This window comes from Pleuronectes platessa, chromosome 4 (genome assembly GCF_947347685.1).
Source record: "Pleuronectes platessa chromosome 4, fPlePla1.1, whole genome shotgun sequence".
NCBI classification, from domain to species: Eukaryota; Metazoa; Chordata; class Actinopteri; order Pleuronectiformes; family Pleuronectidae; genus Pleuronectes; species Pleuronectes platessa.
The window spans coordinates 30,047,506-30,074,323 of record NC_070629.1 but is presented as its reverse complement, the minus strand read 5'-3'; the positions used below and the strand labels follow the sequence as shown (position 1 = coordinate 30,074,323).

Sequence of the window (26,818 nt, the reverse complement as noted above, 5' to 3'; positions counted from 1 at the left end):
CATCACTGCATCATGTGGTCGAGTCTTCAGATCAATAATCTTTTGTTTAGATCTCATGGAAACATGATGTTTATCTATATCAATTAGAGGTCGGAATATCAGGGTAGCTTTCATTACACGATACATGGCTCAAGTTAACGATATATATCACGATACAACAATTGTGCGATAATCGACATATTGCAAAACAATCATATAACAAAACATGTGAGTTAGTTCACAGGAAAGAAAAAACACATGCACGAACATCCCTCTCATCATCTTCTGAGTGACAGGTGACCTAAAGAGAGAGAGAGACATTTCTCTTAAAAGACGTTCTGTGGTGTTGTTACATTTTTCACACAAAATAATTCATGTGTGTGTTTAATTTGTTGAAGTTTGATTCAGTTTGTGAGACAGTTGGACCTCAGCAGAGAAAAGATTTGTGTCTGTAGTTTGTGTCTGTAGTTCGTATTAACGAATGTCCGTCTCTCATCAAATTAAATGTGTTTATTTGAATTTGTTCAATGAGACACAGCATCACTGAACGTCACTGCATCCGTCCGTCCGTCTGTCTATCCTTCTATCCATCCGTCCATCCGTCCATCTGTCTGTCTGTCTGTCTGTCCTTCTGTCCTTCTGTCCTTCTGTCCTTCTCTCTCTCTGTCCGTCTGTCTGTCTGTCTGTCTGTCTGTCTGTCTGTCTGCTGAGGCATCCTGCGCTAGGAAAACAAGACGACGGCGAGGGGCCCCGAGTGGGGACATTACGGGGGGGGGGGGGGGGGGGGGCAGTATGAGGGAACTGCCCAGAGCAGAGGGGAGGAGGAAGACCCTGTTTGGATGAGCAGGAGGCAACAGGACGATTGTGTGTGTGTCTGTGTGTGTGTGTGTGCGCTGAGAACATTGTAGCAGAGTGAGGACATTTACTAGAATCTGTATAAACATGGAGGACATTGTGTGGAAGTGAGGACATCACTGGTCAGTGTGAAAGTTAGGGCCTTTTCAAAGGATGCAAACGTGAAGTCATCTCAGCAAAGTGTCCTCACTGGTGTTGGAGTGGACACTGAGAACGTTGTGGTAAAGAAGAGAAGTTTCAGCCTCCGGAAGACACATCTGAAGACACACAAAGTGGGGACATCACAGCAATTGTGCCAAACTGAGGATCATTAAAGTGACAAATTCAGTAAAGTGAGAATAATGCAGCAAAGCGAGGACAGTTTGACAAAGTGAGACTGGTTCAGGGACGTAAGGAGGTGAGACACAGCGAGGACAATCTGGTAAAGCGAAGACACCGAGGTACATTGAGGAGATTGTGGTCACACTGAAAAAGTGTTTTTGTTATGGAGCAATATACGCCATCTCAATAAATTGGGACATTTCCCAAAGATTTGAGCATATCTGCAAAATGAGGACATTTTAGGGTTATCAAAGTGTTAAGGTGGTTAAATGAGGACGTTTTAGTCATTTCAGACCAGTACATGTTTGTGGGGACTTTCCGTAAAATGTATGATATTTCGGGAAATGAGACCATTTTGGCCTCATGAGGGCGCTGTGGTAAAAACAAGGGTTACCGGGATGAAGTCCCGTCTTTTAGTCGGTCCACGTCTTCCAGAGACCATGTGAGGGCAACATCCCGGCTTCAGGTTCAGGTCTGATGGTTGTGTTGTGTCTGTGATGGTTGTGTTGTGTCTGTGATGGTCTGTCTGCCGCAGTGAGGCAGAGTAAGAGAAAGTGTGTGTGTGTGTGTTTCTGAGTGTGTACATTCATGCTGGGACATTTGCATACCTGTACGAGCACGTGGCTCAAGCATGAGGGTGCACGGTGGCCTGCCACTGGCTAAATGCCTTCACATGTGTAGCTGTGTCTGACTGAGTGTCCGTCTCCCTGTGTGTGTGTGTGTGTGTGTGTGTGTGTGTGTGTGTGTGTCTGTGTGTGTGTGTGTGTGTGTGTGTCTGGTTGGATAATGAAGTCCAGGTGCGGCTGCGCCTGCTTAAGACACCTGTCACCAATATTTAGTGCCAGAGAAAGCCAGACTGCAAACAGGGCGGGACGAGCTGTTTGCTTATTTTAACAAGGCTGCCTAACTGGACCTGAGGACACGGGATGTACTATGAGCCCTTTCCTAGAAGCTCTGTCTGTCTGTGTGTGTGTGTGTGTGTGTGTGTGTGTGTGTGTGTGAGTGTGTGTGTGTGTGTGAGTTGCAACCGAAAGCGTTTCCCTGAGATCTGACCTCAAAGGGTTGAAAATGTAAACAGAGTTATTGTGTTTTCAGTTTTTTAACACTCTGGTTGCAGCTTTTCTTTCTGAACCTGTGAAAGTGACCTGTGGGAATCGAGCCGTGCTCCTTCTGAACATTGTGCTTTAACTCCGTAGACAAACTGCTAAAGAGGCAGTGACTCATGACGGAGATATGACCGATGACCGTAAATGTCAGTGTGCGTCCAACATGTTGAAATAAAGATAACGTAATAATCAAGATGATGAGACGGGTCAGTACACGTGTTTCATATTGAACACGTGTACAAGTGTGAAGCCGATAAGATGAACGGTTCTGGAGATGTGAGAGTCACAGACAGACAGATGTTTGTGGAATTAGTGGATCGATATACAATAAAGTTATTTCCTCTAGAATAATTCTAATATATCATATCTAAGTTTGTGCGGAAGCATCAAAAGATCCAGTCGACAGTTGGTGGGGCAGAAAGATTTGTGTCTATTTGTCGGTAAATTAGAATTAATCTATATGTGCATAGGAATTTACAGAATATGTGCATATATTTCTGTATAAGTGAAGTTTATTTATGTAAAGCTATATAGATATGAGTCACAAAGTGTTTTACAGAGCCACATCAAAAATAAACGACAAAATCACTAATTAATAAAATTCTGTGTAACATATAATAGTAAATAGATAGCTTTAAATCCTACTTTAAATGTTAGCATCCTCTTTAGCAGCAGCGCTAACACAACTGCACTAGAATGTTTTTCAGGATGTTTTTACTGGACGATACTTTTACTCCTCAGAGAAACAAACACACACAAAGATTTCTCGAAACTTCTGTTCAGTTGAGTTTAAAGATAGAAAAACTGAAGTTTAACAGCTGTTTGACAGAGCTAGAACTCCAAGCTATACATTTATATAGATTATATAAATCCACCAAATACGTCCATGTGGTTGAGTTGTTTCTGGAGCTTCTCTGGATTCAGATGCTCAGAGCCTCCGTTCTGCAGAGTTTCCAAATCAAAGGCTTCATTGAGTCTTTTTTTAAAGTTCCCTCCTTTTCCTGTGTCTGTTCATGTTAGCCTTTACATGCAGACATCTACACTTCCTTATAGTCTGAGGCAGACTTCCTATAGCTCAGCCACACAAAGGTCCACCTGTGGAAAGTCCTAGGAAACTTGCCTCGGTCCTTCCAGCACACTGAGGCTTGTTTAACTTTTACACGGGCCCCTCTTCTGTCCAACTCCCGTCTCCAACACCTGTGGCCTCTCAACAGCCCGTCTGTGTCACCCCCCCACCTGCCAGCGCCAGCACGCCGGACGCCGCCAGCACATTCACAAACCTGCCGCTGGCACGCCGCCTCTGGCCCGAGTGTGCATTGTCTGAGAGAAACGTGCCTCAGCCGTGACAGTGCTCACTGGGTTCCCTGATGCTGTAATCCACAACTTCTCTCTGCTACCAGCGTTTGTGGGAACAACTCTCATGAAATTAATAAAATCCTAATGTGAGGCAGGAGCTTTATGGACACTTAACTAACATGTGACAGACGTGAAACTTGAAGAAAACAAATATGTCAGCATGAAAAAGAGGAGCTCATGAAGATGAAGACGTCCACTTGGGAAGACGATGAGATTCCAGAGCTTTTGGAGATAAGGACCAACGTTCTGAATGTTTCTCACAGTTTCCCTTTGATGAATCTCCTGCTGCTTCTTCACATGTGAAACACAAACTCTGGATCCAGTTTCCGTGAAGTTCTGAAAAACAGCTAACGTTTTCTGCTGTTTGAATTTCCTCTGTAGTTCCTTCTGCCTGCGTCATCTGGAGTCACCTTGATTTACTGTGAAACATCCTCCTCTGTCTGTGATACAGTAGCAGCTCTTCAGGAACCACCCCCCCCTCCTCTTTCCCCACCAACAACCCACCAACAACCACAGATATTCAGCGAGGCGAGAGATTTCACTGAGCAGTCAGAGAGGAAATATTACGACCACAAATGTCTTCCTGTGGCATTAAAAAGAGAAAGCCCTCCAGCTTCAGGCCCGTCTGTGGGTTTGGAAGCAGGAGAAGCTTCAATCTGGAACGACATGAAGAAACACCCACACGTCTCAGCAGCACACTTTCATCCACGATTCACCACGAGGGCCTGAACCCGGGTTCCTAACACCACAAGAGGTCATTAGTGGTCGTGAAGTTTCCTCTCGTGCCCTCGAGCCTTTGTTAAACACTCATCACTGGTGCTTCTGGAAACACAGACTGGTTTCTGGGCCAGACTCCGACAATTAATCCAAACAGTAGCTGCTCTGTGTCGGGTGAAGAGAGACTTTCATCACAAACAGGCAGAATTTGGGTTAAACCATAAAGTGAAGCCAATGGGTAAACCGGAAACCTGTATTCTCTGAAGTGACCAGTAGAGGGCGACTCCACTGGTTGTGTCTATATCAAAGCAGTTCCGTGTCTTCGAGGTTAAGAAGGTTACGTATGCTTTTAAGAAAACTGAGATGGCGCTGGAGAAATGTCAAACTTCAGAGGCTTCGAAACAGCAGGTGGTCAAAACGTGTCTATGACCATTTCCTTCTCGCTTCACACTGTGTGGTTACGTTTAGCATCAAGGATTTGTACGTGCTACTTTTACACTAACTCCGTAAACACGAATAAACTTCCGTGACAACTTCAAGACGTCTGGAGGAGCAGACGCAGCGTCAGACATTCATCTTCAGGCCTGGAACAAAGACTCTGGACATCGTCTCCTGTCTCAGTCCACGTCCAGAGTGTGATGAAGCCCAGAGAGAAGCTTCATCACAGCAGCTCCTCCAGACGAACACCTTCACACTTAATTACTTCAATGTGTGCTGAAGTAGTCGTGATGGTTTCAAGACTTAAAAACCACCAATATTCCAAATATATAGTGTAATATTTGGAAGTTTTGTGTATTTTTCACATTGTGCACATGGTTGTTTGTTGGTTTCCGGTGAGCACCAGCAGTGATCTGATTTCTTTCTCCCTCTGATGAACCAGGATGAGGGGGAGGTCGTGGGAGCGATGTGGGGAGACGGGCGTGGTCCTGCTGGGCTTCCTGACGCTGGCGGTGTCTGTGGGGAACCTGTCCACCAGGGGGCTTCAGGTACACACCTCACTGCTTATCACTGAAAATCATGTTTGACTGGTGGGTTTAACAAACTCAGACTTCTTTGAGCAGATTGTGAGACGACGCACAAAATGAGCTGTGAGTCAATCTGAAAACCAAAACTAGAAATACCCGTAGATGTCTCAGAAGCCCAGGAACTGGATTATCATACTGATCCTAAGACTTTACAGTTAACTGTATCTTTTTCTGCAGAGAACAGTTTGATCATTAAAGGTCTTGTACATAACTTTCATTATTAATGACACTGGTGGCTTTTGAGGAAACTCCAATATTTCTTTTTGCTTGTATTTGTGTGCTACTGAGCATTTGCCAAAACACTGAGTCTTGAGGCTTGAGTCACATCATCTGGTCTGCACCACATTCTTCTGTATTAATGCTGGCTAATAAATAAAAATGCAGTTTCCAAGCAGGGAGCAAAAATGTGATTGATGTCATCGAGTACAGTCGAGTGTTTTGAACCCGACTTCATGTCGTCTGCATGATGTCAAGCAACATTTCCACTTTTTAAAGTTTCTCACTAATGTCTCTACTTCACTGATGCACCTTCATTCAGACAACAGCTCTGTGTTCAGATGACTCAGGACGGAAATGTGAAAACGCAACTGTTAAATGCCAAATGAACAAAAGTGTTTTTCTCCTAAAGTGGTTTTATTTGTCTAAACAAACTAACTCTGCGTGGCAGCTGGAACCAAAACCCTCACAACAATCCACCTGTCAATCTAGTGATCATATCGTCTTTGTCCTGCTTGTTTCAGTTTGTCAGTGACGATGGATTTGATCTGATGTCATCGTCCAATATTCTCAAAAGAGATCAAACAGCAGAATTTTAATCCAGAGAAGAGAAATAAAAACATTATAAACTCATGAATCTGAGCTCGGTGACGCTTCCCTGTGGAATCTCTTCTCTTTTCAGTCGACTCATCATCTTCTCTCTCTCCCTCGTTCTCCCTCTCTCTCACTTACGCCCTCTGTCTGGTATTTCCAGTGTCTCTCGCCCTCTCGCGCAGCTGCTCTGTCTCACACCTTTTATAAGGAGCTCAGTGCACATTCCACCGGTCACAGCGATGAATGTGTCCGAGTGACGGGACGCAGCCATCGGCGGCCGCTGCACATCGGGAATGTACGAAATGTTTGAGCGTCTTCACGCGACGGAGCCTCGAACAAAACGCTCTGACGCTCGCACGCTGTCGCTCTATTGGCTGCTGACGCACTCGCCTGTGCAGCACGGTGCAACCAGAGTACCACAACTATTACTGTTACACAACCAGACAACACAACATGCAAGAGTTATTATTATAATTAGAGATGAAACGATCATCATGGTTCTTATCAAAGTTATCTGAGTTTTTACATAGTATCGTTAAAATGTGTGTTGAAAAAGTACAGACACACAAACTAAAGTTATTTGATGAAGTAATATATTAAAATAAAAGGATTTAATAAATAGCCAAAACCAAAGCTGTGTGTGGGGTGTAGGTTTTACTGGTGTTGTGGGGACCTGCCTCACAAAGTCACATTATGGGGACTTGTCATCTTTATGAGGACAAAAAGGTAGAGACATGGCTGTGTGTGTGTGTGTGTGTGTGTGTGTGTGTGTATGTGTGTGTGTAGGAGGAGGGTGTGGCCTCCAACAGTCTGGAGGAGGAGCTGGAGGTGACCACGTACTGGTGGGGGGAGTGGGCCAAGTGGACCGCCTGCACTCGAACCTGTGGAGGCGGCGTGATGTCACAAGAAAGACACTGCCTCAAACAGAGGTCTGCACGCACACGCACAAACACGCACACACTTATATTGTTGTTGTGGTTGTTAATTCTTTACATGTTTGTTTTCTGTCCAAAGAAAGAAAGTTGCTGCTGGGAAAGACAACATGACGTGCACAGGGACTGCGAAGAAGTATCACCTCTGCAACACGAAGGTGAGTCACACACTGTAGCTCACTCCTGATTGGCTCCCAGCAGAGGACTGTGGTTGTGGCGGGAAGCTTCCAGGCGTGACAGCATGTGGTCGTCTGTAAGTCAAGCCGGGCGAGGCTCAGAAAACCTTTCCCGAGCAAATAAACACTGGCAGAGGATTTATTTGTGAACACTCTGTGAAACAGTTTAAATGGTGTCGTGTCTCTGCAGGAGTGTCCGGCCGCTGGGCGGAGCTTCAGAGAGGAGCAGTGCTGGTCCTTCAACTCGCAGCTTTACAGTGGGAGGAACTTCCAGTGGAAACCTCTGTATCCCGGTAATAACACTCGTAGAACCTCCCATTACCTCCAGAGACACATCGGAGGTCACTGAGGTCTCTGCTGCTCAGCTGCTGAATCTTTCATTTACAGTTTAAATATGTCTGGTATGATTTTTAAACTGAAAACAAGCCATCTACAAACCAATCAGAGTCCAGTAAATTACAAGATCGAATGAAACTATGGATCAAACACATGACGCTTGTCCAGGTTCAGATCCATAAATCCAATAATCTCTTACACAAACGCTGCCCTCTTGTGGTGATGACATAATTTATAGCCGTGGTATCGAGGTCCTACCTAAAGAGACCTATAGAACTAAGTGAGATCGTGACCTTTGACCTGCGTTTTCCTCCAGACGACTACGTTCACATCTCCAGTAACCCCTGTGACCTCCACTGCACCACCACCGACGGCCAGCGGCAGCTGATGGTGACGGCTCGAGACGGAACGTCCTGCAAGTACAGCAGCTACCGCGGCGTCTGCGTGGACGGTAAGTGTGAGGTGAGTCCAGCTGCGTCTTTGTTTCTACTGGTTTACTCCCACACCCAATGCTCAGGTTGGAAGTGATGAAGGGAAATGTTCAATTTCACTAAAACACTTAGTAGAGAAAGAGATGTGCATTCTTAAATTCATGTCAGGTTCATTATGTTCAAAATAATCTGATCTCATAAAAAACGATTAACTTGTCTCTGTATTGTTACCGTGTAATAACTGGTCATTTCCACCTGCTCTGCTCTTCTGCTCAGCCAATCGGATGTGACGGAGTTCTGTTTTCCTCCAACACTTTGGACAAGTGCGGCGTCTGTCAGGGCGACGGCAGCAGCTGCAGCAGAGTCAACGGGAACTCGCGCCGCGGAGCCACGACTCTCGGTAAAGACATTTAGAATGAACCTGGAATTCTGGGAATTACAAGGAGAAAACATTCTTTTCATTTGTCTGAGTATGAAAAGTTCAAATGATGCACAGATTAAATAGGAGAACCAGAGATTAAAGTACATTCTGGTTTCTTGCCGTCCAGGTTACTCTTTCATTACTCAAATCCCTGAAGGATCATGGGACATCCAGATCATTGAGAGGAAGAAGTCAGCGGATCTTCTGGGTGAGTTCTTGAATTTAAGTGGAACTTTCATTTGACCCTGGTCCCTGGACTGGAAACACAATGAGTTCCTGCAATGGTTCCTATTTCCATCTGAAAGTTCCTGCAGTGGACACACGACCTAAGAGTCTTTTGAAAATGTCTTATGTGTCTTTTCCTCCCAAGCTGTGACCGACCAGGCAGGAAACTTCTTCTTCAACGGAGCCTACAAGGTGGACACTCCTCAGAACTTCCACGCTGCCGGCACCGTCTTCAAGTACCGTCGACCCATGGACGTGTACGAGACCGGGATCGAGTACATCGTCGTCAAAGGGCCCATCGATCAGGCCATCAATATCCTGGTACGTCTCAGGTCTCACCTGTCCTCACCTGTCTTCACCTGTCCTCACTCACCTTCATGTGTTCCCTCATCACACACTGTTCAATAAAAGAAGAGTTGGTTGTGTCTCGTCTTTTCTCTGCTGCTTCATCTCTTTGTTCTTCATCACAAGAGCCAGCAGCTCGAGGACCACGTCTGGATTCATGAACCTGTCTTAACTCCACTTCTTCTCCTCACTCAGGTTTGGAACCAGAACGGACGAATTCCGTACATCACCTACGAGTACACCGTCCTGCGGGACTCCCTGCCGCCCATCCCGCCTCCTCCCGTCTACACCGGGTCCGACACCTCAGCTGGTGAGGCCTCGGTGGAGGTGGGGACGCTGCTGTCCCCAAACAGCAGTGTCCATGAGCAGGGGGGCCCTCAGGGCCAGCTGGAGCCGGGGGCCGCAGACGGCCAGAAGGTCCAAGAGACCAATGAGGTGTACGAGGAGACGGTGTCCATCGACTGCGACCAGGACGCAGCAGCTGCGCCAAAATTCACAGGTAGAGACCAACGTTGATATCATATCTCATTAGAGTAGGTTTATGACCTATACTGCAGCCAACCACCAGGGGGCGATCCCCTGAAGGAACAGGAAGGACTCTTCAGCTCCAGTGGTTTATTAGCTGACGAGTCAAAGTGGGTCAGAGGCTTCACCTTCTTCTCGGCTGTTTCTCTGGACGTGTGTGCGACGGCCCTTCACTTCTCTGCATTATTCATCGTACAGACACGTGAAGGAGATCGAGAGCCGATGAAAGATTCAGACATGTGGTGTTTTCTCCCCTTTTAAAAAAACGGCTGCATCGCAAACATGAGCGGTAATGGCTCTCAGCTCGCTCAGCTGACCGTCCAGCCCATTACGTCTCTCCAGCTGCTGGTGGTGCTGGTGGTGCTGGTGGTGCTGGTGGTGGTGGTGAGAGGAGATGTCTCCTCACAGGCTGACGTCACATCACAGACTCTATTCTTTCATCTTCCTTTTCTGTTTCTCCTCATATTTTTCAGTTATTCTTTCAGAAAGAAGTTGATTCAACTCTCAGGTCAAAGTTACATCAGACTGAATGATATCAAGGTGTTTATGATATGACCAAACATGGAGGCGAAACTTAGAGGACTGATATTAATAATCATAATTGGCGTAAAGTGACTGTTAAGGTGACGATGTGGTTTTGAAGACTCTCTCTCGTCCTTCAGAAGGAAACAGCACCGGCAGCACCGTGAACCCTGCCGCTGCCGCTGGAGCCCTGGACCCAGGACCCGAGTCCCCGAACCTCATCTGGAGGGTCCTGCTGGACGGACGGCTCAGCCCCGACGAGCTGCTCATCAACATCTCCACCAACCAGCTGCTGACGGAGGGCGGCGGCTTGTTCTCGTCCGAGCTGGGACCCGGCGAGGTGGACCTGAGCAGCCTGGAGCGAGAGCTCGGTCTGAACGAGACGCTGGAGTTCACTCTGGGCCGAAGACGCAATGACAGCGGGGACACGGGGTCCCAGAACAGAACGGTGCAGAGCACAGGGAGGACGTCCAGCCGGTCCAACAGAACCAGGTAATCTAACAGAACCAGGTTCTCCAACAGAACCAGGTAATCCAGTAGAACCAGCTAATCCAACAGAACCAGACCCCCCAACAGCACAAAGATAAGAAGGACATATAGTTTTCAGATGATGTACAGACGTCCACTGTCAGTTTGGACTCCTCTGAAGACGTATCACCACAGTACAGACACACAGTCTGTACTGTGGTGATACAGTACAGACAGTAGGAGCAGACACACAGACAGACGGGTCGAGCCAGCAGCTCATATTTATAATTCATGTCACTGCTCTGCGTCCAAACACGGCTTCAGCAGGTCGGGGACAGTAGAACCCCCGACACGCCCTCCGCTCACAAACAAGTGAATCAAGGTAGTTTCAGTAGAAGTGAAAAGTTGATGGGGAACGTGAGCGACTCTGAGGAGGAACCGATGTGACGACGTGGAACTCCGAGTTTTCAAACAAACGTCTGGCGGCTGTCGGAGGGAGAGGGACCGGAGTGATGACAAGAATGTGCACACGACTTCTATGTGATGAAGAAGTGAGGGCGTGGTCTGCTCAGTGGAGAATCAGCTGAGTGATAACTGGGTGATGACTCATCGACGTCTGAGGAGAAACAAACTCCTGAAGAGTCTTTACATGAACGAGCTCCAATCTCACAGAGACGAGGCGGAATTCTTGTCTGACACACAAATAAATTCTGCTACAGACACAGGTTTCCTTTCCTTATACAGTGTGTGTGTTTGTGTGTCTGTGTGTGTGTGTGTGTGTGTGTCTCTCAGGGGGAATCAGAGGCTCTACCAGAAGAACCTGAAGCTGAGCCCTGCCGACATGTACCGCTGGAAACTTTCCTCTCAGGAGCCCTGCAGCATGACGTGCTCTATAGGTACACACACACACACACACACACACACACACACAGACACACACACATCATCGGTGTTTGTTTTCAGAACAGTCAAAAGTCACACTTTCTACATCTTGGTGGTTTCTAACTCTATATTTGAAGCAGATGAAGGATTTCAGTCACATGACGTCTGGATCTGAAGTTTTCAGAGAAACAAGCTGAGCAGACAGACAGCTGCAGCTCGACTCTCAGCCAATCAGAGACGAGTCAGACAAACACTGAGTTTTAACACGAAGCTGCTTTACTCAATGATTTTACTTGAATGAATAAACAGGTTCAACTTATTTTAACATCATTAAACTGCTTTACAATAAAACAACATTTTAAATAAAGCGAGACAGTAACGTCAACACTTTTATTTCTGCTGCTACCTTGAATATTCTCTATTTCTTTCCTTGCAGCACTTTGATATTTCTTTGTGTTTAAACTGTTGTGTAGCCTCCAGTTGATCTTTTGTTTCTGGCGGTGCAGGCGTGTCCAGGTCCTTCGTGTCGTGTGTTCGCTATGACGGCATCGAGGTGCACGACATGTACTGTGACGCTCTGACCCGACCCGAGCCCGTCCACGACTTCTGTATCGGCAGGGAGTGTCAGCCCAGGTAAGCAAAACAAACACTGAACACATTGTACAATACAATTGCACTTGTGTCCGTCCTGGGAGAGAGATCCTCAGATGTGTCTCTCTGAGGTCTCTATGTATTTTTACCTGTTAAAAGGGTTTTTAGTAGTTTTTCCTGACTCTTGCTGAGGGTTAAGAACAGAGGATGTCACACCATGTTAAAGCCCTATGAGACGAATTGTGATTTGTGAATATGGGCTATACAAATAAAATTTGATTGATTGATTGATTGATTGATTGTATATAGTATGTGATAAAATGTTGTGATGAACTGGTGTCCAGGTGGGAGGCGAGCAGCTGGAGCGAGTGCTCCAGGACGTGTGGCGAGGGGTTCCAGTTCCGGCAGGTCCGCTGCTGGAAGATGCTGTCGCCCGGCCTGGACAGCTCGGTGTACAGCGACCTCTGCACCATGGCCGACCTGGAGCGACCCGTGGAGAGACGGGCCTGCAAGAGCCCGGCCTGCGGGCCCCAGTGGGAGGTGGCCGAGTGGACAGAGGTAGGAGAGCGAACCAGAGGAGACGCTCCTCTTCGGGGGACTGGTTTTACTTTCTCCACTTTTTAATTTGACCTTTTTACTACTGTATTAAAATCTTGAATTGTCTCGTCCTGCGTCCTCGTCTCAGTGTCCCGCTAAGTGCGGCCTCAAAGCCCAGGTGACCCGGGACGTCCGCTGCACCGATGACCCCAGATCATGTGACCCGATGACCAGACCAGCCAGCATCAAGAACTGCACTGGTCCGCCCTGTGAACGCCACTGGACCGTGTCCGAGTGGGGACCCGTGAGTTTCTTCTCTCTGTGTCTGCGCTCTGTAATCTGATCTGTGAATATAGATCATTACTTACAGGTATAAATAATAGGAACTTGTTACTGTCGACCCAGAATATATTGTTTTCTCTGCCGTTAAAATCACAGACAGTGAAGAAAAGTCCATCTGGTTGATTTAAGGTTTATTCTTAGAATAATTCTTATTTCCTGTGTCTGAGTCATTCATAAAAGAAGATAAATTCCTCACATTGAAACAGGTTTTCCTTCGTCTCATGTTTTGATTGATGGCTCACCTGTCCTCCGCCGTCTTCACTACAGCGAACACACTGTGTGAATTTGTGTCTTTTATCGTTGTCGTACAGACGAATGTAGTTTCTGATGATTTTCCGTTCAAAGTCCACGTCTGGAAACTTTCACGTCTAATTTACAACCGTCCAGTCGAACCTGGAAAAAGCCGGCGGGAGCTCGAACAGCCGAGAAATGTTCCTGTGAAATACGGCTCCCAGTGCAACAGCTAATGTTGGGTCAGGCATATTTATTATTATTTACACACTGTGAGTGTTTCTAGTTTACTGGGATTTACTGGTTTATGATGTCCAGCTGTGCAGTCGAACAGAACCAGTGAAACATCCTCTGCAGTAAATCTGTGGTTTTATTGACTCATTTAATTTCCTCTCGTGTTTGATGAGTTGTTTAAAACAGTTTTTAAACAGAAACATATAACATAATAAATTCCCCTTTTTCATTAATGTTGTCAGATAGTTTTATTCTTCATTATGATTTAATAATCCTGAGTTATTTTCTTAATAGTTATTAATCAGATTTATGCTGCCTTCACACAAACACACTTTTCAGTTTCATTTTTCGATAAAAGCACAATGATCAACAGTTTATATATTTTCTTAACGACAGTAAGAGGACGAGTGTTAACACAGGGAATCGAACCTGTGACGTGAGGCTGTCTCCTCACACGTGTCACTCTGACCTGATCTGACTTCACATGTTGGACTGAGCTGTTTCCTGTGAATCACTCTGACCTTTGCCCTCCTGACACTGCAGTGCTCGGGGTCGTGTGGCGCGGGGAAGACGACGCGTCACGTGTACTGTAAGGCCGGGGACGGGCGCGTGGTCCCGGAGAACCAGTGCTCTGCGGAGAACAAGCCACTGGCCATCCACCCCTGTGGAGAGAGGGACTGTGCCCCACACTGGCTGAGCCAAGACTGGGAGAGGGTGAGACCATGTTCCTCAGGAGCTGACCCTGATCCCTGATCAGTCACTAATACACGTTCACTATAAATGAACCTTCTTGTTTTTTATTCTAATATGAAAGGAGACCTGATTGTGTTTCTTGTCCCGACCCACAGTGCAACACCACCTGTGGGCGTGGCGTGAAGCGGAGGACGGTCATGTGCGTCGGCATCAGCGGAGGAAAGTTCCAGATCTTCGACGAGGAGGCGTGTGGAGGCAGCGAGAAGCCGGAGGACGAGAACACCTGCTTCGAGAGGCCGTGCTTCAAGTGGTACACCACCCCCTGGTCGGAGGTGAGCACCACACCGGGTCAGCCTCACTGGGAAGATCCCAGTGTTCAGGGTTCCCCAGTTCCCTGTGTTCACTTTAACATTCAGCCTCCTGTTGAGTTAGAAATATCATCCAGGTTTTATTATTGGAACAATAATCATGTGTTGGTCTGTTACACTGAGAGACATGAGGCCGGGGAACCGGAGAACCCACAACAGCCTGAGGAACACCGGACCATGTAGAACCTTTGTCATTGTGTGTCAAATACAGTAAATCTGGGGAACATACAACCCAGGGAACACAGCCATGTGGGAACAGGGAACCAGAGGAACATACGTTTATTCAACATTAGGAGTTTGGCAACAGAGACTTCTACTAATAAAGAACATTTTGTCATTATGGGTTATGTGAAGAGTCTTTGTTAATCATTCCAGTTTTTTACTGTAGTGAAAACCCTGCTCATCAATCTTTTCACTTCATCTATTTGTTTATTTTTAAATCTTTGCATCGACCTTTAATGATTCTCTTCAGTTTGACCTTTGGACCTGTGTGTGTTGTGTAACGTCTGTGTGTTGTGTAACGTCTCTGTGTCGGGTTGTGCGTCTCCTCAGTGCACGAAGACGTGTGGTGTGGGCGTGAGGATGAGGGACGTGAAGTGTTACCAGGGCCGGGAGCTGGTCCGGGGCTGCGACCCCCTCACCAGGCCGGTGGCCAAACAGACGTGCACGCTGCAGGCCTGTCCCACCGAGCCCCCAGGTAACTGTCTGTCCTCTCTCAGCAGGACGTCTCCGTCCCTGGTCTCTGGTTCCACACTGGAATCAGGTGATCTTGTTATAAAGGATTTAAAGTCTCACTGAGAGGAATCAGTTCTGTGAAGCTTCTCTTCACGTCCTCGAGGTCGTTGGAGGATCAAATGAATTAGAGTCTGAAAGTTCCAGAAACACAATCTGTTAATAAAGACTCACGAGGTCACCGTGACCTTTGACCACTGAAATATAATCTGTCTAATTTAATTCCATAACGACAGATTTGAGATATCAACAGGCCAAAAGCATGTTTTGTGAGGTCACAGTGACCTTTGACCTTCAACAACCAAAGTCAGATAAACTCAATAACCCCCAAAACAAAACCCCCCCAAACACCAGCTGTCATTGAAATGAAGCCAAAATATCTATGAACAGCGCCACCTGGGGTCTTTTTAAGTCATTTGTGTTTGAGCCACAGCATCGAGCTGCCGATGATACGTCGACCAATCAGGAGTCAGTCTCAGCTGTCAATCATCACGTCTCAGCCGGTTTTTACTTCATCAAATAACAGATAAAACCAAACTGATCAGAAACACTTGAACAAACATCCGTGAGATAAGAACTGAGAAATGCCTGAAGTTGTAAGTGAAAGTTTTCCTTTGTTTTCTTATGATAAAAATGTGATTCTTGATTTTTGAGGATTTTATAGAAGAACATATTTCTTGGGGGGGGGGGACAGCCTGGTTCTGATTCCATGTTTTCTAAGAGGACTTTGATTTGGCAGATGAGAGCTGCCAGGACCGGCCCTCCACCAACTGCCTGCTGGCCCTGAAGGTGAACCTGTGCAGCCACTGGTACTACAGCAAGGCCTGCTGCCACTCGTGCCGCGCCCTGCGCCCTCCGCCCTCCTAGTCCCGGACGCCTCCCTCCACCCGACCGGGTCTGCTCCTGCAGGAGGTTACTGTGAATAACGAGGAGGAGGAGGAGGAGGAGGAGCTGGAAGTGACAAAGAACTTCCTCCAATAACTCTGGATTCATGTCGCTCCATTTGTCACTTTGATAGTTTAAATGATCCAACGTGAAATCTGCTCATCAGTCATTTCATGAATCAGCTGCAACTTTCACACTTAAAAACACAGTTTCTCTTTTTCACGTCTTCTTCTAGATTATTTTCCAAACATATTTGATTTGGACTAAAAGGATTAAAGAGAGGAACAACTCTTTATCGCTCTCTTGTAATTATATTGGTAACAAATATATATATTTTTCTATTTGACTACTTGAAAATGAATTGGAAACGACACCAAATATTAACTCATGAATCATTAATTATTATATTTCTTCTCTGTGGTTTCATTCTGTTCATCAGACGTGAACAAACCGAACATCGTCTTAGAAATGATTCTGAAAATGACATTTAAAACCAAACTGACTTTTACTGAGAAACTCTTCCTCCAACTGTCGAGTCGATTAAAAGATCTATTAAATTATTTCTGAATATACTGCATGACTAGAATATTTAATACAGAAATCTTATTTAATTGTGTTTCAGTCCGGCACGGCCCAACAGGAAGTTCAAAAGAGAAAAGCGAAGGCACATTTCCGCTCCAGCGCCCGTGGCCTGGCGCCGTGCCGTCACGCCTGCAGGACGTGGACCAGCTATTTATTAGTCATAGCACATTTTCATTTATCGTGACGCTGCTGATGCCAGCGATGGTTATTCATCGGTTCAGCTGAAGCCAGTTGTGTGTTTGTGTTCTGTGTGCGTGACGGAGGAGCAGCACAGGCAGAAAGATTCCTGACACTTGAAATCATGTATTCAGACGTGTACATGTAAGTCTCGTGTGTAACTATTGTGTGTTTTTATATACCTGATACCTCTTTGTACAAAACTCAAGTATGCAGATTGTGTACTGTTGATAATGAACTGAAGTGTTCCTGGTACTGACGCGTATTTCAATTAAACAGTTTCAATGAGCGTCTCTGTTGTTTTCAATGGGAACTGATGGAAAGTTGCTTCTTCAGTTGGATCAGTTTCATCTCAACATAACACATAGTGGTTATTTCTGTAGCTTTTTGTGATATTTGCTAAATTTAGCACTTGATAATTCAGAAATCTTGTGGATTCTTCTCGTAGATTTACATCTTTAATTTCTTTATTTTCTCGTTTCCTCGTAGATTGAAGTGAATTCTCTAATGACAGTTTACACACAAGCTGTGATCTCACAGGTGAAAGAACAGGTCCTGGTTCAGTTTGATCTCGTGTCTCTTGGTAAATCCTGGTTTGTTAAACACACAGTTTGGTTTTTGAAGAAGTGAACAGACGGACGAAGGAAGCTGCGCTCAACACTTTTATTCTGTACGTTAACGAGAGGCAGTCACATGACACAGCTCTGCTTCCGGACGCCTTCTTACAAACTTGACAAAGTGAAAGAGACACAATCATTGTGTTGTGCGCTCGTTCATCGCCTCACACACTTTGAGTCGAAAAACACTGAAATCACAAATATCACATGACAGGAAAAAGATGGCCGACCAGAAGAAGCAACTCCTGTTTTATAGCAGCAAATAGATTTATCCGAAATGTTCAAGTTACTGCCTCATTTCACGATGGAGTGATGACCTCTGACCTCTGACCTCTGACCCGGACAGAGTCTCATCGTTCAGGAGACGTCAGGTCGTTGCTCTAAAGCCCTTTGAACTGTTTCCTGTCGGCAGACGAGCCTGAACTCAGCTGCTTCACCGAAAACTCAAAACACACAAATCACGATCTGACAAATCTACACAAGTGAACACAAACGTGGGTTCGACCAGAGGATCTGTGTGTGTGTGTGGGGGGGATCTTTAGCTTTTATAACTTTTTTACTCAAACATCATAATCAAACTAGACTTTATACCACACGTTGTTTCTTGTATTAAAAACGTAAATTTTTCTGGCAAAGATTTGATGATTTGTTTTTTTAATGTCACTCTATAATTTATAATATTCTTAAGACACGAAAACATCTTAAACTCTTTCAAAGACCAAAGTTTCCAACTTCAACTCAGTATTTTAAACAAAAGGTTTGATTTCTCAACATTTCATCACCTCCTTCATTTAATTTTCCTTATTTTGTCACTAAACATTTAACAAAAGGAACAAAAATGCTCCTGAAAGTTAGAATAAGTCAAGATAAATTAAAAATTTGCCAAAAAAGAAAACATTCAAACTTCTTCTTTGTGTCTTAAAACTAGCGACTTGTTCACAGAAGATTTTAACGAGGTCATGATTATTGATCTCAGTAAAATAAAAAAATGATTCCAGGTGATTCTTAACGACTCAGAAGTTTTTATCTCCTTCACCTTCACAGGTGTTTTCTTTTTACAGAAGATCCACTGTGAGTCCTTTGTTATTATTTTTCATTGTTTATTTGCACTATAAAAATGTAATAAAAGAGATAATAAAAAAAGAAAATATCATTTGTCTCTTAGTTTGTGTTGAGTGAATAAATGTGAAATGTTAATAGACACTTTCCAGTTGCTGCTGCACAAACTCCATCACATCTTTTCTGCACATCAACGTTTACAAGGACACAAATAATCGGACTTTATTCTGAATAAGACAATTGTGTTGTCAAGCAGTTGGTAAATGTCGTTGGTTGTTGTCGCACAATCCAGTGAAAACACCAACAGGACGTTATAATGAGAACAACAACAACCACATTTCTTATTTAGATTATTGTTTATTCTGAGTTATGACCTTATTCAGGTTTAGTTGATCAGATCTTTCTGTTTATTCTTATTCAGACTATTGTTTTAACCTGGTCAGTCTGAATATTAGTGTCCATGTAAACATGTCTGGAGTCGTTTCTGTTGAACCACAGTGAGGTTGTATATTAACGTTAAGTCACTGCAGCAGAACCAACGTACAGAACGTTAAACTGGATAATCCGCTGGGACAGTAACACGCGTCTACTGGGAATGAGAGCTTCTTGTGACTGTTGGTGAAAGACGATAAACTATAAAGACAAAACTTTAGCTTTTTTTCTTCTTCCCTAAAAACCCCTTGAAGATTAAAGGATAAGTTTAATGTTCTAAACTTTCTTTCAAATCCCATGAAAATCTTGTTTGCACCTGATTGATTTCCCCCCCGTGTGATGCATTCAACCAACATAACAACAAAATCTGTGTTAACTTCACTGACAAAAGCTCAAATTGTTAATTTTCTGGTTTATATTTCCACAAACACACATATCGGTTATTTACTTGACTAAAGCTAAAACACAGATTGATGCTCAAAACTGACAAAAATCAGTCCATTCAAGTTTGTCAGAAACATTTTGTGTTCAGTTCGTATCAGAGGTGTGGACCTCCAACATGGCTGCCACGTGAAAGCCCTCAGGTCAGTGTCGCTGCTGCAGCCACAGCACGATGCAACTGACCAAGTTCGTTTGTCCGCAGGCCAGCAGGGGGCGCTGCTCTACACGTCGGTGCTGACGCTGTGGGTCACCACCTCCCTCATGGTGACGGAGCGGATGAGGTTGAGCTTCTGGTAGAAACTGGCCAGATCCACGGGCAGGTCCAGGTCCTGCTGCTGCACAGTCCTGTAGCTGACCCCCCGCCCCCCCCCGCCGCACAGCCTCTCCGGGTGCTGCAGGTAGAAGGGCAGCGAGCAGCGGGCGCAGGACGGGCAGAAGGCGTGCGAGCGCTGGCACCTGCGCGGCGGGGGGGTCGGGGAGTAGCCGACCGGCCCATTGGGCTCAGTGAGGAAGGTGGGGGGGTAAGTCTCGTGCTCGTCGCTGTAGTGCTCCGGCGTCGGGGGAGTGGGAGGAGCTGACAGAGCCAGGGGGCGGCACGGCGACATGCTGGAGAGCTCCGGCTCCTCCTCCTCCCCCTTCTCAGACTCCTCCCTCTTACAGCAGTAATACTGGTGCAGTGAAACACAAGAAGAGAAACATACCAGTGTGAGTCACTGTCCAAACTTTTAACATGTTTTACTAATGCTAAGGCGAACCTTCTACGTGCTAACGTGACTCCTACGTGCTAACTTGGCTCCTACGTGTTAACGTGGCTCCTACGTGCTAACGTGGCTCCTACGTGCTAACGTGACTCCTACGTGCTAACCTGGCTCCTACGTGTTAACTTGGCTCCTACGTGTTAACGTGGCTCCTACGTGCTAACGTGGCTCCTACGTACTAATGTGACTCCTACGTGCTAACGTGACTCCTATGTGCTAACTTGATTCCTACGTGCTAACATGACTCATACGTGCTAACGTGACTCCTACGTGCTAACTTGACTCCTACGTGCTAACGTGGCTCCTACGTGCTAACGTAACTCCTACGTGCTAACTTGACTCCTACGTGCTAACGTGACACCTACGTGCTAACGTCGCTCCTACGTGCTAACCTGGCTCCTACGTCACAGTCAGCTTCAAGAGTAATAACAATTTCAATTCAGCGAGGAAACTTCTAAATATCAGGAGTTATAAACAGGGTTTGAACTTGTTTCTTAAAGAAACAGTCCTTCTGATTCTGGAAGTCACGCTTCAGTTCCTGAGTTGGTCAAACGATTCAGAAAACTAAACTAATTGTTTCCACATCAGTAACTTATCCGACGTAGATTCTCCTTAGATCAGGTTGACCATCTGCTGGTGTCGATATAACCAGTGATCCAAGAGAGACGCTCATGGGCACGAGGAGGACATTTCAACAACGTCAGAAACTAAGCTCACATCAAGAGGACGTGTTCCTTAACGGCCGTCCCAACATGAGAGACACGTGGAAGCATGGTCACGTCTTCATGATGCAGAATAAATGAGCTTTAATCCAACACAACCAGCATCAGAAGTTCTGAGTCATGCAGATGGAGAAGTGAGTGGCACCAACTCTCATTCCATGGATGAGAATCTGTGAATCGTGAACTGAAGAGTTAAGCAGTCGTACCTGTAACCTACATAGACACAGTACAGCCACGATGGTCAGTAAGATGACTGTAGCCAGAATTCCTCCTGCGATGACCACTGTCCCGGCTGACATTCGAAATCCTCTCCATCAACAGCCTGCGGGCAGGAGGAGGAGGAGAAGGAGGAGGAGGAGGAGGAGGAAGAGGAGGAGGAGGAGGAGGAGGAGGAGGAGGAGGGTTCAGGAGAAGATATGAAAGTGGAAATGGACCAAAAGGAGAGATGAGAACAAGGAAGGACGAGTGAGAGAGGGGATAAGGAAAGGAGATTAAGAGGAAAGAGAGAAACGGAGGAAATGGGAACAGATGGAGAGGATGATAATGAAGGGGGGGGGGGTCAAGGTGAAAGTAAAGATGGAGGAAGGTCGAGAGAACGGAGAAGGGAAGAGAGAGATTAAAAAAATAAAGCCCAAATATCCCTTCAATGGATTTATAATCAAATAACTATCAGAGACACGTGTCCACTCGCTCACTGTGGATTCTCCAGATGTTTTTCTAGGAGGCTTCAGGAAAAGTTCCAGAGTCACTTGATGTTCTCACATCCAGAAGCTCCAGAACGCTTCAGGAGAATAACCCGACTCGAGTTTGAAACTCAGGAGAGGAAACTGAAGTTAAAAAACTTCTGACAGACCTCGAGCTTTACGGACGTTTTTTTTAATGAAGTTAGCATTTCTCCGGCTAACTGGCTTCCATTAAACACTTTGCATTTTTTAGTCGTGGGCGTTCAGCTGAGTGCTCCCACAGCAACCTGACAATTAAACAATGAGGCAGCAAGCAGAGCGCAAACCTCCACCGACACCCAACCACTCTCCGGCCTGCAGCGGCAGACCCCAGGTCTGTTTACCAGGTTTCTTTCTCCCGCACATTTAAAAATAAAAACAAGGATCTGTCTCGTGGTTAAAAGCTGCCTTCTGCACTTTCACCACCGATAAACCATCTGAAGTAAAAAGGGACGTGACCCGTGAGTTTTTAGAGAATCTGCAGGAAACTTTGTGAGAGCTGTCACAGAACCACAGCCTGGGGGGGGGTGGGGGGGGGGGGGGGGGGAGCGGAAAAAGCCTCCAGCATTAAAAACAATCCACATGCTGTAATATTTATCAGTCTCTGGAAGGTTTGTGACGAGGAGGAGGAAACCGAGGAGATGAAGACGAGAGCGAGGAAGGTGACGCCAGCTTCTTCTTGTCGAGTCAAGAAATCTGTTTGTAATCTGCTTCAAATTACATCAGACTGAGACTTCATGTGTTTTATTATTCACTTTGGCTTCATGTTTAATGCAGCAAATCTGCTCCCGGATCAGAATTAAGTGTGCATTAGTCGATGAAGAGAAAAACTAAAACACTGAAGGGACACAAGGAAATATTCCTCAAGCTTTAATGTGACGACAGATGGAAATTTAACACGATTCCCTGGAGGCCTCGGCAGCGTCGGGCTCCACAGTCACGTGAACCCACTCATCCCTGATCGTACATTTAAATCTGAGACGGTAATATTTAACTTCTGCTCATGTTTTATACAAGAAAACAGAAAGACAAGTAGAATTGAATGAACCGGGTCAGAGGAGCCATCAGCTCATTTCCTTCCTGTGTGGGCGTGGCGAGGGTCAGGAGGGTGTCGCGTGATTGGACGGTGGCACTGTGACACGTTCCAGCCAAGACGCCGTCAGACATCCTACGAACAGCAGAGGGCGACTGTGAGAAACTCAGCTTCACGTTCAGACTCAGTAAGAGACCGAGTCTCTGCAGACGAGACATCACGTGAAGTTTGGGAGCTTCTGATTTGAAGCTTCCAGTTTGGATATTCTGTTCAGCTCCATCTAGGGCTGTACACTGAAGTCCAGAGCCAATCAGAGCCCAGTTCCTACACGGCCAGTTACAACTGGACCAAATCATTTCTCTGACTGAGCTCTGCACTGGAATACACAGGAAACTTCCCTGTAAGGACCCTGTCACGAAGTGTGGTGAGGTTTTACTGGGATGGATGTGTTGGATATGGAGGAAGATGATTGGTTGTTGAGGGAAAGGGTTGAGGAGCAGATGTGTCTGGTTGGCTGGTGAAGGAGAGACTTAGAGTCTGGGTTCCGTATCAGGCATCTTTTCACCCAAGCTTATTACAGGATGGAACCTAGAGTGAGAGATGAGAGGTGTGCACCAAGGGAGAAGAGGAGGGTGAAGGTCAAGGGATGAGGGGGATGAGGAGGAAGAAGATGAGAGGATGTGGGGATGAGGAGGATGGGGATGAGGATGAAGAAGATAAGAGGATGTGGGAATAAGGAGGATGAGGATGAAGGGTTGTGGGTAGGGATGATGGAGATGAGGATGATGGAGGTGAGGTGATGTAGGGATGAGCAGACAGAGGTATGATGAAGAAGGACGATTGGACGAAGGGGAGGGAAAGAGTGTCTTGATGATTCAGAGACAAACGGAGCGTGACCAGGGATGTGTCAGCTTCACGTGTGATTGACGTGTGATTGACGTGTGATTGACGTGTGATTGACGTGGGATTGACGTGTGATTGACGTGTGATTGACGTGTGGCTCTGCTCTTGATCTTAAGTTAACTAGTTAACTTCATCTTAACACACGTCGAGTGACACTTCACTGTAGAGACGACTCTCTCTCCACGTGGCTCAGTTAGCACGTAGCGTTAGCCTGCAGCTAGCCAGAAGCTATAAAGATCATTAATTCAAACTGTTCAGTAAAGGACGGAACACGACAGATCCAGAATCAGAGGCTCCGTGTTCCACTGCTGGTGACCACATGTGAGATACATGTTGAAGCTGCTGCAGCTGGAACTGACTGTGGATCAGTTATCTTCACCTCTCGTCTCATCAGCATCATGAGGAGCACCTGCTAATCAACTGGGTTTCCATAGTGATGACATCAGCACGGCCAGTCGTTTACACACACAAACACTCAAGCATCACACACACACACACACCCACCCCCCCCCCCCCCCCCCCACACACACACACACGCACACATACACAACCACTCAAGCATCACATACACACACACACACACACTCACACACACCCACACACACATGCTCACACACCCATACACGCACACACAAACAACCACTCAAGCATCACACACACACACGCGCTCACACACACACACACACACGTTCACACACCCATACACGCACACACATACACACGCACACACAAACAACCACTCAAGCATCACACACACACACACACACACAAGCTCACACACACCCACCCACACCCACACACGCACACGCACACACACAACCACTCAAGCATCACACATACACACACACACACACACACACACATACACAAACACCCACCCACACACACACACACACACACATACACAAATACCCCCCCCCCCCCCACACACACACATACACAAACACCCACCCACACAAACACACCCACACACACACACACATCCACACACACTCACACACAATCAAAGGTCAACATCCAGCCTTCCTCCTTCAATGCAAATAAACACATTGAATCTTTGTCTTTGTTTAGACAGAAATAAAAATCAGAAAATTTAAAACATTTCCATCTTAAAATAAACGTTTCATCTGTTAGAGTCACGAATTTCTTGTTTTATGAAAAATGTGAAACAATACACAAATAAATCTGCATCATTTGAAACAGTTTGTGTTGTAAAAACACAATCTAATGACGAAGACAAAAAATATTAAACAATGACTTATAGCAGATAATATTTAGCTAATTTCATTTATCAAACTGGCAAATGTTGTGTGTATAATGTGAGTCTGGTCTGGATTAACAACACACTCATGTTTTCAAAGCAATATAAATATTTCTAGACTAATATTTAAATTATACTACTTTTTGAAAATTAATAAATGAAAAGACTCAGTTTCTCTTCACAGATATAAAGATTATCTGAGGTGATGGTGAGAGTTCGAACAACGTTCGGACTCATGACTTCGATATTTATCAAATAAATGAATTGAATAATTAGACGAATAATTAATTGGTACCGGGACGAGATTAATACTCAGTGTTACACATGAGAACAGACACGTGACACGGGAACATGCAAACACAGCGTATGAAGCATGTGAGCAGGATCATAACTGTGATATTATATCATATTAGTGTTAATGGTCACGTGTCACTTCCTCACAGTTTGAGCGGATCCTCTCTGAGAAACTTCGTGCGTAAAAGTTCCAGAACCTAAAGTGACAACATAAGAATCAGGGCGAACTTTTCAATCATTCAATTAACAATCATTTAACAAATTCTAGACAGTTTCCAGCAGCGAGGTCTAATCCTGGCTCCAACATTATAATCCCAGTTTAACCACAGGATACCAGTACACTAAGAGCTGGATCATCTCACCCATCACATCAGTATCGTGCCATGGTGTCTCCCGCGGCTCCTGGTCAGCTCGGGCGCTCCCCCACCCCCCCTCGGGAGCAGCGGGTCGGGTTTCAGCGGAGGGAGGTGGAACCCGGCGTGGAGCTGTGACCGGGGCGGTTTACATCCACACGCATCTGAGCCGAGCTCCTCCGGAACTTCTCCACCTGATGGAGGAGAGGAGCTCAGGCGCTCAGCTTCCCGTCCACAGCTCCTGTCTCCTGCAGGAAACCGTCAGGAGGTCGAGAAGGTCCAGGTATTTCCTCCGGAGCTCCAGGTCGCTTCTCTTTTGCTCTTTGGCCAAACGGAGCCGCAGAAACCGCAGAAACCGGATCCTCACGCACGGTGACTCCCGCACGAGAAGCTCGGCTCCGCTTTGTAATTAATTGTTGATGATTCTGTTCCACGCGCCGCGGTCGCTCTCACTCTGTGCGCGCTCCCGCAGCAGTGCGCTCAATCCCGATGTGACCGCGCGTCACAGTAGCGCGCACTGAGTAAAAAATCCAATACCTGCAGGATGCGAGTCAATCCTCCAATCACGTTCCAGAGATTTGAATTAATCAATTTGACCTTTTATTAAACCTCAGGCTGGAGTCACGTGATCAGGGATCTGATCCCCAGCTTCCTGAACCTTCATCGTGTTGATCTGTTGCTTCCTCAGGATCAGATACAGGACAACACTGTGTCCTGCACTACATCTGTTGAGCTGATCTAGTATCAGTGTGGGTCACTTAACAGAGTCCGATCATACACACAATCTCCTGAGCACCTTTAGTATCTAGACATTAAGGAAGATATCATCACATATGGACCTGAAGAGGCAAAGTGCACAATAACACAACTTTCAACATTATCACACAAAGGCAAATGATCACAAAGGTTCACCACTGATACATCTCGTCAAACCAGCTGTTGATGTTGTGCGACATTCTTCACATTGAGTGACAGGCTTCGAGGTTTGTTTTGTGTTGTGGGCGTGTCTGAGCTGTTGTCCAATCAGCAGTGACGTGTATATAAACCTCACCTGATTAAAAAAGTCAGTGACCTTCTCAGCGACCCCAGACCTGTTCTTCAGTGTTAACTTTCAGCTCTTTAAAGTAGTTTGGAGCCGGTTCAACATGATGGACTTGAAGAAGACGGACATGTTGGTTGGAGATGTTGTCAGTTAGATGAGGATGAGCTCACTGCTGGTTCCTCTCCAGCTCCTCTCTCTCCTCCAGCGCTCCACTTAAGGCAGCGCCAAGAAAAGACGAGCGAGGCAGAGAAAGAAAAGATTTTATTGTGTGAATTATTTAGAGGTTAAAGCAGGATGAGATTCCACAGACAAGAGCCCGTGATACAGTATTAATGAGTGAAGACATTAGAGGTTATTTCTCCTCTTTTCTGCCACTG

The 26,818-nt window shown here is 45.9% G+C and overlaps 2 protein-coding genes across 2 annotated transcripts; one reads left to right on the top strand and one right to left on the bottom strand.

Moving 5' to 3' along the window:
• Positions 1 to 5,215: 5,215 nt before the first annotated feature.
• adamtsl2 (ADAMTS-like 2) lies at positions 5,216 to 16,027 on the top strand. The gene is made up of 18 exons (XM_053419976.1): positions 5,216 to 5,320; positions 6,956 to 7,098; positions 7,184 to 7,259; positions 7,468 to 7,570; positions 7,930 to 8,075; positions 8,321 to 8,444; positions 8,593 to 8,673; positions 8,836 to 9,011; positions 9,231 to 9,534; positions 10,226 to 10,574; positions 11,343 to 11,446; positions 11,939 to 12,065; positions 12,368 to 12,581; positions 12,709 to 12,864; positions 13,911 to 14,081; positions 14,216 to 14,392; positions 14,981 to 15,125; positions 15,900 to 16,027. The coding sequence occupies exons 1-18, from the start codon at positions 5,216 to 5,218 to the stop codon at positions 16,025 to 16,027; spliced, it is 2,829 nt and encodes a 942-aa protein (XP_053275951.1).
• A 3,547-nt stretch (positions 16,028 to 19,574) lies between these two features.
• LOC128437772 (protein FAM163B) lies at positions 19,575 to 21,132 on the bottom strand. The gene is made up of 2 exons (XM_053420027.1): positions 21,040 to 21,132; positions 19,575 to 20,021 (listed from the first exon to the last, which is right to left on the bottom strand). The coding sequence occupies exons 1-2, from the start codon at positions 21,130 to 21,132 to the stop codon at positions 19,575 to 19,577; spliced, it is 540 nt and encodes a 179-aa protein (XP_053276002.1).
• Positions 21,133 to 26,818: the final 5,686 nt, after the last annotated feature.

Bases quoted from the DNA above. Each gene is read 5' to 3' on its own strand.
- adamtsl2 (XM_053419976.1), top strand. From the start codon at position 5,216: ATGAGGGGGAGGTCGTGGGAGCGATGTGGGGAGACGGGCGTGGTCCTG. The intron at 8,674-8,835 runs GTGAGTTCTTGA...TTTCCTCCCAAG, and splicing joins GAAGTCAGCGGATCTTCTGG to CTGTGACCGACCAGGCAGGA. The intron at 9,012-9,230 runs GTACGTCTCAGG...CTCCTCACTCAG, and splicing joins ATCAGGCCATCAATATCCTG to GTTTGGAACCAGAACGGACG.
- LOC128437772 (XM_053420027.1), bottom strand. From the start codon at position 21,132: ATGTCAGCCGGGACAGTGGTCATCGCAGGAGGAATTCTGGCTACAGTC. The intron at 20,022-21,039 runs GTACGACTGCTT...TCACTGCACCAG, and splicing joins TGTGTCTATGTAGGTTACAG to TATTACTGCTGTAAGAGGGA.